Source organism: Girardinichthys multiradiatus, chromosome 3 (genome assembly GCF_021462225.1).
Source record: "Girardinichthys multiradiatus isolate DD_20200921_A chromosome 3, DD_fGirMul_XY1, whole genome shotgun sequence".
NCBI classification, from domain to species: Eukaryota; Metazoa; Chordata; class Actinopteri; order Cyprinodontiformes; family Goodeidae; genus Girardinichthys; species Girardinichthys multiradiatus.
The window spans coordinates 35,324,006-35,338,768 of NC_061796.1; the positions used below are offsets into that span (position 1 = coordinate 35,324,006).

The window sequence follows — 14,763 nt, forward strand, 5'->3', positions numbered from 1 at the left end:
ACCAGGAGACTACCAACAAAACCTAGTAAACATCAGGGCTGTAGCTGCTCTCTGTTCTTCTGTATAAGCTTTAGATGGGCACCTAAAAAAGTCAAAGCTGAAAATAACAGAAAACCTGCAACGTTTAAGCCCAGTTTGAAAATTGTAAAGTTTTTTTTGGTTTGTTTTTCTGAAGAACATTTAAAAGGACCTCATGTAACTTTTATTAATGACTTATCTTCAAATACTCCTTGATGTGTTTTGTTTATAGTCAGATTCTCAGTTATCTAATTTTTAGTTGATAGAAATAAAATGTATTGAAAATGTCATGGTCAGAACAGCAAAATATTTAAACAAAGAATCAAGCATGAAAACAAGCATTTAGCGCCAGCTTTTTATCGTTGATGGGTTTTTAATATTTGGCAAACATTGGAGTACCATATTTTATAATGATATGTTTAAACTCTTTGAATGCTTGTGTGTAAGGAAAGAGCTTGATCAGATCAGTGTAATCCTCTGTGTTTGGAGCTGTATAAATATTTTAATCAGTTTTATAAAAACAAATTATTCCCATGTCACTTGGAAAAGCAGTCTGTTCAATAATTGCTCCATGGACAAATAATAGTAGATTTGTTTATCTAATGTTATTCGTGACATTTCTGTTTTTGAAAGTAGCGGTAAATGACTTTATTGTTGCATGGTTGAGTGTTTCAGACAGAATCTTAAGGGAAGGTTGTAGTGGTAACTATAATTGCAAGCTAATCTGGTGTTTACTACAGGACTAAATAACCAAAACTGTATAAGTGATCTATGGGTTTTTCCCAACCAGTTGTTTCAGGTGTTAAACTGGTACAAGATTGTGTTGAGTACCAGTTCTTTGTGTTTTCCACCCCCAACAGTACAATCTGTGGCAACAAATAGATGGCTCTGTCTTAGGACAAATAGTAAAATTAGGACTATCTGTCTTAGGACTTAAGTTGCAGTTCAGCTATGTAATATTAAGCAATTTTCCCCTGGACCTTATTTGACTACAACAGTGTATTTTACCCTGGATGTTACCTGTATGCGTTTCCATTGTGGGATCCAAAACCAGGCATGTACTGATGCTGAGAGGATTGCAGGAATGTCAATCAAGTTATTGTTCCTGTCCTAATAGTAAAATGTGGGAGTAAGCGATATTTAAAGAAATTTGTGACAAAGTAATTTTACTATTTGTTATATTATACCCTGAAGGCCCTGGTGGCTCACAACCACAATCCATTAACAGCTGTCTGCAGATCCATGAGTACAAATTGAATAACTATAATTAGATTGGCCAATTGTATTTATTTTTGAAAAAAACAGCCTAAATGGTAGCAGACAGATTCATTTACTGACTCTAATGTGGCATTATAGGCTCTCCTAACACCCTGAACACTTATGCCACAAAGAATATTACAGTGGAATCCATTAGCTCGTATAGTGTTGCAGTATTAGATATTCGTTCAAGCTCACAGAATCCCATCAAAATCACTGCCTAGTACAAACCCAGCTCAGCAAGGTCTACTTGTATCATAACAATCATAGTGAAGGTCAGTGGTGTCCTCTCATCTGACTGCAATTTATTGTTTCACTTCTCCTCTTCCTCAGTTTTTTTTTGCCGAGTCACAGCTCAACACTTTAGTTGCACTCCATGTCTCCTTCTGTTTCTGTCTTTGACTAGACTCTGTTTTCCCTGCATGCACTGTACATGTCTTTCCTCGTTCCCTTCCTCTTTGTCTCAAGGGGATTTTTCAGTCTCTCACATGAATCTTTCTCTTTTCTTTTCACCTCAGCTGTCTCATTCATCATCAGGATTTCAATGTGTTGCACTTCTTATTCATCATTCTCACTAGCAAAATTAGATTTTGTGACTGATAACCCAGCTTATAAATGATCTGACAAACATTGCTTCACCCTTGGCCTCAAAATTAGTAGATTAGGAAGAACAGTTTTAAGAGGACTATTATGGATGGCATCCATTAGAATACTCCTGCCTGTGTTCTTTGGTGACAAGCTCAAAGCTGTAAATAATTAGCTTTAAAGGTAAAACTGGAGGGAGATGTCCTCAAAGCTTTTGCTTCTCATTGTGTCACAATTTCTTTAAGCTTAGAAAAGATGAGAACCATATTCATAAATACCAAAGTTACCAAGATGTTTCCTTTGTGTTTTCATTTCAGCTTTTCAGAAGTAAAGCGTTGGAGCTGGGAGAAAAGCTCCTACCTGCGTTTAATACGCCAACAGGGATCCCCAGAGGAGTCATCAACCTGGGGAGGTGAGTCTCAGCACCAGTCTTCACCTCCAACAGTCCTCCATCCACAACAAGCTACCAGAAAAACTGGCATAAGTCTCTTTATATTTCACCAAAATGTTGAGTTAACAAAGATTAATTCTGAGTGAAGATATATACAGGTCCTTCTCAAAATATTAGCATATTGTGATAAAGTTCATTATTTTCCATAATGTCATGATGAAAATTTAACATTCATATATTTTAGATTCATTGCACACTAACTGAAATATTTCAGGTCTTTTATTGTCTTAATACGGATGATTTTGGCATACAGCTCATGAAAACCCAAAATTCCTATCTCACAAAATTAGCATATTTCATCCGACCAATAAAAGAAAAGTGTTTTTGATACAAAAAACGTCAACCTTCAAATAATCATGTACAGTTATGCACTCAATACTTGGTCGGGAATCCTTTGGCAGAAATGACTGCTTCAATGCGGCGTGTCATGGAGGCAATCAGCCTGTGGCACTGCTGAGGTCTTATGGAGGCCCAGGATGCTTCGATAGCGGCCTTTAGCTCATCCAGAGTGTTGGGTCTTGAGTCTCTCAACGTTCTCTTCACAATATCCCACAGATTCTCTATGGGGTTCAGGTCAGGAGAGTTGGCAGGCCAATTGAGCACAGTGATACCATGGTCAGTAAACCATTTACCAGTGGTTTTGGCATTGTGAGCAGGTGCCAGGTTGTTCTGAAAAATGAAATCTTCATCTCCATAAAGCTTTTCAGCAGATGGAAGCATGAAGTGCTCCAAAATCTCCTGATAGCTAGCTGCCTTGACCCTGCCCTTCATAAAACACAGTGGACCAACACCAGCAGCTGACACGGCACCCCAGACCATCACTGACTGTGGGTACTTGACACTGGACGTCTGGCATTTTGGCATTTCCTTCTCCCCAGTCTTCCTCCAGACTCTGGCACCTTGATTTCCGAATGACATGCAGAATTTGCTTTCATCCGAAAAAAGTACTTTGGACCACTGAGCAACAGTCCAGTGCTGCTTCTCTGTAGCCCAGGTCAGGCGCTTCTGCCGCTGTTTCTGGTTCAAAAGTGGCTTGACCTGGGGAATGCGGCACCTGTAGCCCATTTCCTGCACACGTCTGTGCACGGTGGCTCTGGATGTTTCTACTCCAGACTCAGTCCACTGCTTCCGCAGGTCCCCCAAGGTCTGGAATCGGCCCTTCTCCACAATCTTCCTCAGGGTCCGGTCACCTCTTCTCGTTGTGCAGCGTTTTCTGCCACACTTTTTCCTTCCCACTGAGGTTCCTTGATACAGCACTCTGGGAACAGCCTATTCGTTCAGAAATGTCTTTCTGTGTCTTACCCTCTTGCTTGAGGGTGTCAATAGTGGCCTTCTGGACAGCAGTCAGGTCGGCAGTCTTACCCATGATTGGGGTTTTGAGTGATGAACCAGGCTGGGAGTTTTAAAGGCCTCAGGAATCTTTTGCAGGTGTTTAGAGTTAACTCGTTGATTCAGATGATTAGGTTCATAGCTCGTTTAGAGACCCTTTTAATGATATGCTAATTTTGTGAGATAGGAATTTTGGGTTTTCATGAGCTGTATGCCAAAATCATCCGTATTAAGACAATAAAAGACCTGAAATATTTCAGTTAGTGTGCAATGAATCTAAAATATATGAATGTTAAATTTTCATCATGACATTATGGAAAATAATTAACTTTATCACAATATGCTAATATTTTGAGAAGGACCTGTAATATATCCAGATTTTACAGGTGATTTTAAAATTAGAATATCATTGAAAAAGCTTAAAAATGTTAGTAATTTGATTCAGATAGTGAAGCACATATAATACAGATTCTTTGCACACAGAGTGAAATCTTTCTAGTGTTTATTTCTGTTCATTTTAATGATTGTCTTACAGCCAGAGGTGGATAGAGTAGCAATACTTTAATAATGTTTTGTCCTAAGTAGAAGTAAAGAGTAGTCATTCAGAAAATTAGTCAAGAGTAAAAATGTATTGGGTAAAAAAGGCTACTTGAGTACTGAGTACTTGAATAGTACTGTTTAATCTAATTTAGTTTTGGAAAATGATGTAATCATACAGACAAAATATACACATAAGATTATGTGCAGGTTCTGATACTTTTATAAAAGATTTTAACAAAAAATGAGCAAAAATAAATCTCAACTAATTTGGGCAGAAGAAACAGGCAGTTCCAAAATAACTTTTCCGCAACGTAAAACTTTTGAAACCAATACTTACAGTAATATATACATGTTAGAACAGAGCTATATCTACTGTTTACTCTATGTTCGCTTGACCTCCAAATGACACAACAGGCTCAGCAGATAGAAAATAACATCAGAACAATGAAGCTTGTGTAGAAATACGAAACATGAAACCTCACCATAGACGTGTCTGGTGAGTCTGTTTAAAAAATGGTTAAAACTTGTTTGTTCCTCACTTAGGGAGATAACTAGAGGTGGTAGAGTAGCCATAAATGATACTCAAGCAAGAGTAATATTACTTTAAAATAATTTTAAGTTGAAGCAAAATGTACGGTGCATTAAAACTACACCTAGAAGTACATTTTGTTTAGAACATTATTGAAGTAAATATAATTGAGTAAATGTAACTAGTATTACCCACCCATGAATTACTGTATCAATGTGGCTCCAGTGAGGTGTTAAGGAAGCCCGGCTTGCTGTAATAGCGAGCTTCATCTTGTCTACATTATCGAATCTGGTGTCTGTCATATTTCTCTTGGCAATACTCCATAGATTCTTTATGGTTTAAATCTAGCACAATGGTACCATGGTGACTAAATTTGGTACTTTTAGTAGAGTGGGCAGGTGCCAAATACTGCTGGAAAATGAAATCAGCATCGCCATACAGCTTGTCACGCAGAGGGAAGCTTAAAGTGCTCTAACATTTTGTGATAGACATCTGCACTGACTTTGGACAAACACCAGATGATGACCTGGTTCCTCAAATCATCACTGACTGCAGGAATTTCACACTGGCCCTCAAGCAACCTTGGTTCTGTGCCTCCTTCTCCGCATTCTGGTATCGGGATTTCCAAATTACATTCAAAATTAACTATTACTTGAACACCACTAAGCAAAATTATCTTTTTACTTAGCCCAAGTACGATGGTTTTGACATTATTTCTAGTTTAGGAGAGCTCAGCACAAGGAATGAAACAGCCATAGCCATGTCGTGGAAACGTCTAAGTGTGGTGCCTCATCAAGCACAGACTCCTGCTTTAGTCCATGCCTTGGTAGAGTTCAACAAACTGAATGGGCAGCTTTATCTACCACACTTTTTCCTTCCACTTTACTTTGTTTTGATACAGCACTGTAAACAGAATGCTTCTCCAGGAATTACCTTTAGTGACATAACCTACTCATGACTGTCTGCTGGACAGCTGTTCATACATTTATGTAATACAAGTAATTTTTATTGGTCTTTTGTAATATTTTTACTTTCTGAGAAATTAAATTTTGGGTTTTCATCACATCTAAGCCATAATCACAATGATCAAAAATAAACACCTGAAATATATCACTGTGTGTAATACATCTTTGTTACACTTTATTACTTATTAATTGAGAAGCACTTGAAGATGGTTTGCTTCATGAAGTATCAGAAAGGCCATAAAGAAAAACATCAATCCTAATCTGCATCTTGGTGACAGTATTTGATATTCACACCAATTTAAAAAGGCACATACTTCACTGCAGACAGAATTTTATGACAAATGACAATTGGTTGACAATTAGTCTCCGTTTATATGTTCTTTGGCTGATTGTTTGAATAATATTTGCATGTCTTTAGGGCTGCTGTTGATTTTTAATCTGTTCCAAGCCATTGCCTTTCTACTCTAAGCCTTTGTTTTATTAATGCCACGCGGCACAACTTCAAGCTGTTTTTAATTTTAGTATATTTTACCCTCTGATCTTTGGTTCTCTACATGTTTACATCTGAGTTGGACATTTTGTGCCGCAGCAAAGATCTTACCATTTTAACAGTAAAAAGCTTATAAGAAACAAATCTGATAAAGCAATATGCGCTGATAATGGTTTTGGCTGTGAAATCAAATTGTTATTGTGAGCTTGTTCTCCTGCAGCATGATTGTTTTTCTGTTGCTATATCATATGTTTCCTTTGAGATTTCATCTAAAATATCCTATAATGCTTGATTGAATTATATCTTTTTGACTCATTTATAAACCCCACCATTGTTAGTTGTCTTCCTCTCATCTCCTAATCTCATCTTCTTATAAGACACTTCCTGGCACCTCTGTCATCCACCTGCTACCAATTACACTAGCAGCCAAACTGGGCAGCTGCTGGCAGATTTAATTACCTTATTCTCCAGTTAATTTCTGAGACATCACCAACATGTGCCGATGGCACAGATGGACAGGGAGAACCATGCTGGTTATTCACACAAAAACAAGCTAATGTGAGCACATGCATATAACATACTTTTAGATAGATGCATTTGATGTGTGTTGGAGAACGATATACAAGGAAAACTTTAGTTGTGCAGGGAGTTTTCCTTATCCGTTTTGAAATGGGATAGAATAAACCCATTTTGTCCCTCAGCTTAGAAATTCACTTTGCTGCTGCAGCAAAGAGACGAAATCAACGAGGATAAAAAGTTCAGAGGAAGGAATATGGACACAGAACACAGGCACACAGAAAAAAGAGCTATGGAGCAAGTGTGAAAATAGGACATATACCCACAGAAATACACAGAGATGAATATTTGCTCATCGACTCAATAAAATGGAATATAACAAATACTGAGGAATATAAAGTTGCATATACTGCATTAGGTCTGAACAAGGTCTGCATTTTAAACCATGATTACACAATAACAAATGAAATATTTGCAGAATTGCAGTCTAATCTAAATATGGCTGCAGATGAGGATTGTTTTGGGAGTGAACATTTTTTCTGATTAGTCAATGATTATTTTAATCAGTCGCTGCTTTCTGTAGGCACAACTTCTTTGTTTTGGTACCCATCCATGTTTTATCTTACCTTTTCAAGTTAGCTCAGGTCGACGGGCCTCTGTATTATTACACAAATCTCACAGTGTGCTCAAATAATGACGCGAAATGAAATGGGTATTTTAAAATAGGTTTTTTTCTTTGATTAGGTCTAAATCAGTTAAACATCAACTAGATTAAAATAAAGTGATTACATATATTTTAAAATAAGATTTGTAATTTTCATTTAACCTCTTTAAATTTTGTGAAAGAAAATAATGCTATTTTATTGCTTTATCTGACATGTAACCCACTGAGTATGAGAAATAGTAAAAAGAAAAACCAAGATTAGGGTCTTTGTGTCCACAAACAGAACAACGTTTGCACGCGTGTATTTTAAATATTATTTAGTTAGTCTACTATAACTGAGTACAGGTTTGACCATTTTTGGCATTTTATATGCCAAATCAGATTGCAGCATTGCAACTGTAGTGTCTTTTTTACAGTCGCCCTTATATTATTGTACAAACATCCGTTGTAACATTTAAAAGGTTTCTAACGTCACCAATAAGCCTAACATTATTCCCGCCCTTGGCAGATTTACATTCAGCTTAATTTTCATCCAACCAAGAAGCTTTTTTCAGATAGGAAATAAAAAGTGGATCTCCAAGAAGATAATATAACACTGTAAAAGTACTCCAAATCTCAAAATGTATGTTTTAATAAAAAGTTGGCATTTTAAAAATTATTTGCATTACATTGATCAAACCCTTATAAATGTTGATCTAGGTTTTGCATGTTTCCACTGGTATTTTGCCTGCGTATCTCTGGTTATGAGTCCCAAGTCTTTGATGTTGATCCTGGCATCTTTAGCTTCCTCAACAGATTCTCTATCAGATTCAAGTTGGAACTATAGCTGGGTCACTGCAAAACATTATTACTTCAAGACAGGAAAAATAAGATGGTAAAGTAAAAAAAATATATATTTAAAATTTTTTGCGGCACTAGTGGCAGTATTTTCTGAAAGTAGGCAGACATTAAATGGGGGCAGAGAGAGGGGAAGACATGCGGCAAAGGGGCCGGGATGGCCACATTGAGGACTGAAGCCTCTGTATATAGGCCACACGCTTAACCCCCAATACCACAAAGGGTCCAATGCTTTAACTTGTGTTAAACTTATTTGTATACAGTTGGCAAACAGCACTGCAGTATTTGGGTTTTAATTGCTCATGGATTGCAGTAATGCTGCTAATAAAGATGAACCCTGTTCTTTAAAACCAGCTTGCTTACAGTGAAGAGGGATGCCAGACAAAGAAGATACTATCCCCACAATGTCCTGTTGTGTATTAAAATTTTAAAATATGCCATATCACCAATTAAGTTTCCGAAAATCTAAATCTGTTTTTTATCTTTAGCATTATATATTAGATGTAGTGGGAGCAAGACTGGACCTTGTGTGGTGCTGTCTATTGTAGCAAAATAAGGTTGTTTTGTTCCACGTGTGCATGGATTTCTTTCAAACACACTGATTTTGTTGTTTCCACATTTCCAACAGCAAAAGTTTCATACTGGTGCAAGCCAACATTATATCAGCAGATTTTAAAGTAAACCTTTGCATGAGAAACGATGACGTTCGATTTCTCTTGGACGTTGGAGCTAGGATTTTGGGATGATGTGATGCCTGACTGCCAGTAGTTGACCAGTGGGATTTACTAATTGTTAGGGTCAGTGACCAGGCTAACCACCATTATCAATACAAGCCGATAACACCTTTCCTCTCCAGATCATGTATTGAAAAACTATGGGAACATGTTAAAAAAAAGACAGATTGTACTATGTATGCCACTGGTTTAATGTGGTAAAAACCATCAGAGGTACAAAAAAAACTGTTTATTCCTGCAATTAGTTTATATGCTGCAGTCATTTTGGACAATAAACTGAATGTTTATACCTGGATCTTTTTTTCCCCCCGACTTAGTATTCAAAGATATAGACTTTTGAGTACAAACTGGGATCCTTACAGTTCTCCCAACCCAATGTTTGTGTTATTTTGTGATATTAGGTTTTTTAAGGCTGCTGGTTGTATGAGTCAACCTTATTAGCTCGATTTAGCAATATTGTGACAGAATATACTGCAAAATCTCTATCTCTATAAAGCCTTTACGTAATAATTTTAAAATAAAGCCCTTTTATTATTCAAGAAAAAAAATTCACTGAAAGGCGTTAAAACCAAAAACTCCCATAATTTTCTATCTATGGACACAGTAACAAACGTCTACTTTGATGCATTTTGTTTAGTTTAATAAAAAAAAAAATGGATGAAAGCTAGGGACATATGCTTTGATGCATAAATGGGGATATAATCTTGTATTTCCCTCATTTTCTTTTGAATACAAAACTACTGTTTTCTATCACAATACCTGCAGCACATAATTCTCTTTTATGTGTTATAGTGCTAAGGAAAAAATAGGAATCTGTTAAAAGCATAATGGGCAGATCAGACACCGGAGAAAACTGGAAATCAGTTTCAGTTGGATAAAGGCTTATTGGTGTATCTCAGGTATTTTCCGAAATATTTTATTTCTTCAGATTTACCGTTTTAAATATTGTATATCCGAAGAAACGGTAATTTGTTAATGTTTGAGTTATATCTTGAGCATTTATCATTCATTAAAAAGTGTCTCAGAAATGTTTTAGCTGGTAGATTGAAATTAGTGATGGTTATTTCCACAGCTCATAATGCATGACAATGTATTGATTGTTTCTCTATTTATCTCCAGATTGTATTCCAGATAGCTGTTAAAATGGCTTGCATTCCTAAAGAGGGTAAAAAGATTCATGGATGTTTGCCTGTGATGCACGTCTGTCTCTGTACACACCACCTGCTGTTCTGCACCTCTGTGGAGATTCTTTGATTGATTTCTTATAAACAAGGAATTACATAACTTGAGCCAGCACAACTAATGATACAGCATACAAAGCTTTAATAGGTGCATTCATCAAAGCACAGAATCACACGCCTGCCTCTCCGTTTTTTTTTTCCTTCCATATATCCTCTCTCCTCTCAACAATCCAGCCCATTTTATTATCTGTTATCTGATACCCTTCAAAACAATGTTCCTGTAGTCCTCTCTGCCTTCACTAATCATTTCTGACTGAATCATTTACATAAATTTAGATTTTCAAAGTGATTTTACTGATAATTTCATCCTCTAATACTGCATTTCTTTTCATCATTCCTTGGCTATTTTTTAAGCTTTTATCAGTGATGAGTTTGAAATTCACTTTAATAAACTTTTGAATTAATCACGACCGGCAGTCAAGAATTGCACATGCCAAAGGTTGTTGGAGATGTGAAATTAGTTTATTTTTAGATAGTAATTGCGCTTGCTTTACATGTCTAACAAAATATTTCTGGTGTCGAATAAATTCAAACTATCAGATAATATCAAAAATTCCCAGTCCTGATTGATTCTAATTAGTAACTCAGCACGAATCAACTCAATTCTCATATGTTGTCCTTGATTCATTTATCATTGTCAAAACTTATGAAAACTAGGAGTGGAGCAAGTATGTTTAACATCTCAAATCTAAAAAAATATCAGCATCACTTCATTCAGCTGAATATAAACCTGCAATTATGTAATTTATTTCTTAACTAATATAGCTGTTGAGCAAAATGGTTCTTAAAACATTATTTTAATTAATGCACATAAAAGGTATGTTATAAAGAATCGATCCATGTTTAAAATAGATTTTTATATTTTTCCTCATTTGCTGAGTGGGCTTTTAATAAGAGCAATACAAGTTCTCAACATGAAGGTTTTACCCTGAACATGTCGCTGTAAAGACACCTTTAATTTGGGTTTTTCATTGCGATCTCAAAGTTCTGGCTGCTGTTTACACAACCAATGACCTGTGCAGAAACAAATTTTATTAACTTTAAAAGAAATGACATTAACATGTACATTTGAAGAATGTCTCACACCCAACTGGTCCAGACAGATTGGTGAAGTTTATTGATCTTTATGTTGTACCTGAATCCCTCTGTTGCTTCAGTGTTCATTATCCTCAGTACCCTACACTCAACTCTTCTGAATCTTCTCTGTTGCAGCGGTACCAGTTGGAGCTGGGGCTGGGCTTCAGCTGGCAGCAGCATCTTGGCTGAGTTTGGGACCCTTCACCTTGAATTTGTGCATCTGACAGAGCTGTCTAACAACCCTGTCTTCAAAGAGAAAGTACGCATTGTACTCTGTGTGCAATAAATGTTTTTCAGTTTCAAATTATTTGCTTAACTATTAGCTAGCACAGACTTTTATTTGAGTATCCATTTATGTTTCTTTTACAAGTGCATCTCTTTAAATTACAATACCATTGAAAATGTAATAACTTTCAGTAATTCAGTTAAAAAAGTGCATCTCATATCGATCATTATATATCCAGAATGACTTACTTTAAGTTTTTATTAATTTTGAAGGTTATGGCTTACAGGTAATTAAAATGCTCTTCCTCTCAAAGCACTGACTTCAGCTGCAGTCCATGTCTTGTAAATTCCCCTATGAGCCATAATCATGGAAATAACAAAGATAAACTCTGGAATTACACTCACCGGCCTTTATATTAGGTACAGCTGTCCAACTGCTCGTTAAGGTAAATTTTTAATCAGCCAATCAATGCATTTAGGCATGTAGACATGGTCAAGACGATCTGCTGCAGTTCAAACCGAGCATCAGAATGGAGAAGAAAGGTGATTTAAGTGACTTTGAACCTGGCCTGGTTGTTGGTGCCAGACGGGCTGGTCTGAGTATTTCAGGAACTGCTGATCTACTTGGATTTTCACACACTACCATCTCTAGGGTTTACAGAGAATGGTCTGAAAAAGAGAAAAAAATCCAGTAAGCAGCGGTTCTGTGGGTGCAAATGCCTTGTTGATGCCAGAGGTCAGAGGAGAATGGCCAGACTTGTTCCAGCTGATAGAAAGGCAACAGTAACTCAAATTACCACTCGTTACAACCGAGGCATGCAGAAGAGCATCTCTAAATGCACAACACGTTGAACCTTGAGGTGGATGGGCTACAGCAGGAGAAGACCACACCGGGTGCGACATTGTTCCCATCTTCTGATGGTTACTTCAAGCAGGATAACTCGCCATGTCATAAAGCACGAATCATCTCAGATTGGTTTCTTGAACATGACAATGAGTTCACTGGACTCAAATGGCCTCCACAGTCACCAGATCTCAATCCAATAGAGCACCTTTTGGGATGTGGTGGAATGGGAGATTCTCATCATGGATGTGCAGCTGACAAATCTGCAGCATCTGTGTGATGCTATCATGCCAATATGGACCAAACGTTCTGAGGAATGTTTCCAGTTCCTTGTTGAATCTATACCACAAAGGATTAAGGCAGTTCTGGGGGCAAAAGGGGGTCCAACTCGGTACTAGCAAGGAATACCTAATAAAGTGGCCGGTGAGTGTATATCACTATGCGTTTAATATTACATTCACCTTTTGAACTCAATTACTAAAATAATGTACATTTTCAAATATATTTAATTTATTGAGATGCAACTGTTTTCCCTCACAATCTGAAAAAAGCTTTTTACCCTTGAAATGTCAATACAGTAAAGATTTGCTTTCTGACACTACCACACTACCTAAGTCCGAGGACTTTTTATTGCAGGTGATGAGCATCAGGAAGCTCCTGAACAAGATTGAAAAACCTCACGGCCTATATCCAAACTTCCTCAGTCCAGTCAGCGGCAACTGGGTCCAGCGTAAGTGTTGTAGCTAATGTATAGAGATGGAGATCCTAAACATGATTTAGTTCTTAAGTAATTTCTATAATAAAGTTTCTTTGCCTTTAAGATTTATTGCCTTCCTCTTTGAACAACAAAGAAGGCAATGAACCTCAAACCCATTTTGGAGATTTTATGGCAGGATCTTCTGAAGGTTTTGTTACCTCCATTATGTGATTTATAGTGTAGGTCAGGATTTCCTTTCTCTGAATTTCCCATATCTGACGGAGAAAAGTCACCTTATGAGTCAAAAGCGCTTTTCGGTGCTTGCCTGTCATTCATCTGTCTGTCTGCTTTCGTTTAAAATGTTGCTCTCATACAGTTACACTAAAGATGATATTATCTCTGGGTTATTCGAATAATAATACATTCAATTACTTTGTAAAAATAGATCTTTCCAATTTACCTGAGAGGAAGTGGGGGGTGGGGAAGATCGGGATGATAAAACGACGCTGAGAGGGAAATGGTGCTAATCTGTATGATTACAGCAGCTAATTGTTGTGCAGGAGCATGCAGGGAAGCTGAACAGTATATAAATATCAGCAGAGAGAAAAATAAGCTCTGGCTCCCCTCGTTTGTCTGTGTCAAGGACATATCCAACGGCACGGCGATAACCTTGTGAAGGAGTCTGCAGAAGTGTTTGAACAGAGCAAGAAAGAATAGATACAGACTCACACATATCTCCAGTGTGATTTCATTTAATGTCCACTCATAACAGCAAGAGAAAATGAACAGCTGATTTATTTTGGGTTTTTTTCTGTTTCCTGGTGGAAAATTGGTACATTGAATTATTTAAGATTTTTGTTTGGAGAAAACAAATTTGCTGATTTATTTTTAGTTCTTCTGTGATTAAGTTAATTAAATTTAGTTAAAGACTTAAGGGGCTAAGCATGTTTAAAAGGTGTATGATGACTCGGCAGCCTACCATAAAATTAAAACTGTTTTTCACCTGTGTAGAAAAATCATGATCCAGTTTGTGTGTGTGTGATTTTAGATTTAAGATTATTGGAAATGTCATAAGATTTGTGTGTAACCCTGCTGATTTTCTTTTCTTTTAGATCATGTTTCCATCGGTGGCCTTGGAGACAGTTTCTACGAGTATCTGATAAAATCCTACCTGATGTCAGACAAGACTGATGAGGAAGCAAAGAAGATGTACTACAGTGCACTGGAGGTATGGACATCTTTATCTTTTAGAGACACAGATTTTCTCGTCAGATGTGTATACCCTTCAGGAGTCTTCCATGTGTCTTTCTAGAGTTGCACCGATGAGACTTTTCCTGGCCGATACTAATTTCTGGTTTCCTGAGGTTTGACCTGCATTATGTTTTTCTTTTATTTTTAAGGACTATAACGCATAGGAGAAAAACATTTACTGCAGGTTTTTGATAGTTTCGAGTCCAACAGAAAAAGATTGCAAGGCATTTAAGAAGTCTCTGAGAACATCATTGACAAGGTTCTGAAAAACAGCTGGTGCATTGGCAAGTCTAAACGGCATGACTAAATACTCATAGTGCCCCATTGGGGTCTCAAAAGTTGTCTTCCATTCGTCTCTTTCCCAGATCTGGACAAGATGGTAGGCGTTAAAAAGGTTGAGCTTAATGAAGATAGTTGTGCCGTGAACTGAATCAAAAGCTGAGTCAAGAAGAGGGAGAATATTTGTTGTCAAGTTACCTGGTTCAATTCTTTGTAATCGATGCACGGTCTGAG

General features: G+C 37.0%; 1 protein-coding gene across 3 annotated transcripts in view; it reads left to right on the top strand.

Annotated features, from left to right (window-relative positions):
- Nucleotides 1–14,763, top strand: part of LOC124865620 (mannosyl-oligosaccharide 1,2-alpha-mannosidase IC) — a 308,583-nt gene that overhangs the window by 275,587 nt on the left and 18,233 nt on the right. For all 3 annotated transcript variants that reach the window (XM_047360863.1, XM_047360861.1, XM_047360860.1), the window contains 4 exons: nt 2,178–2,272; nt 11,369–11,492; nt 12,939–13,032; nt 14,112–14,227. In XM_047360863.1, the coding sequence (XP_047216819.1) occupies nt 2,178–2,272; nt 11,369–11,492; nt 12,939–13,032; nt 14,112–14,227 (429 nt within the window). The remainder of the gene's footprint in view (nt 1–2,177; nt 2,273–11,368; nt 11,493–12,938; nt 13,033–14,111; nt 14,228–14,763) is intronic.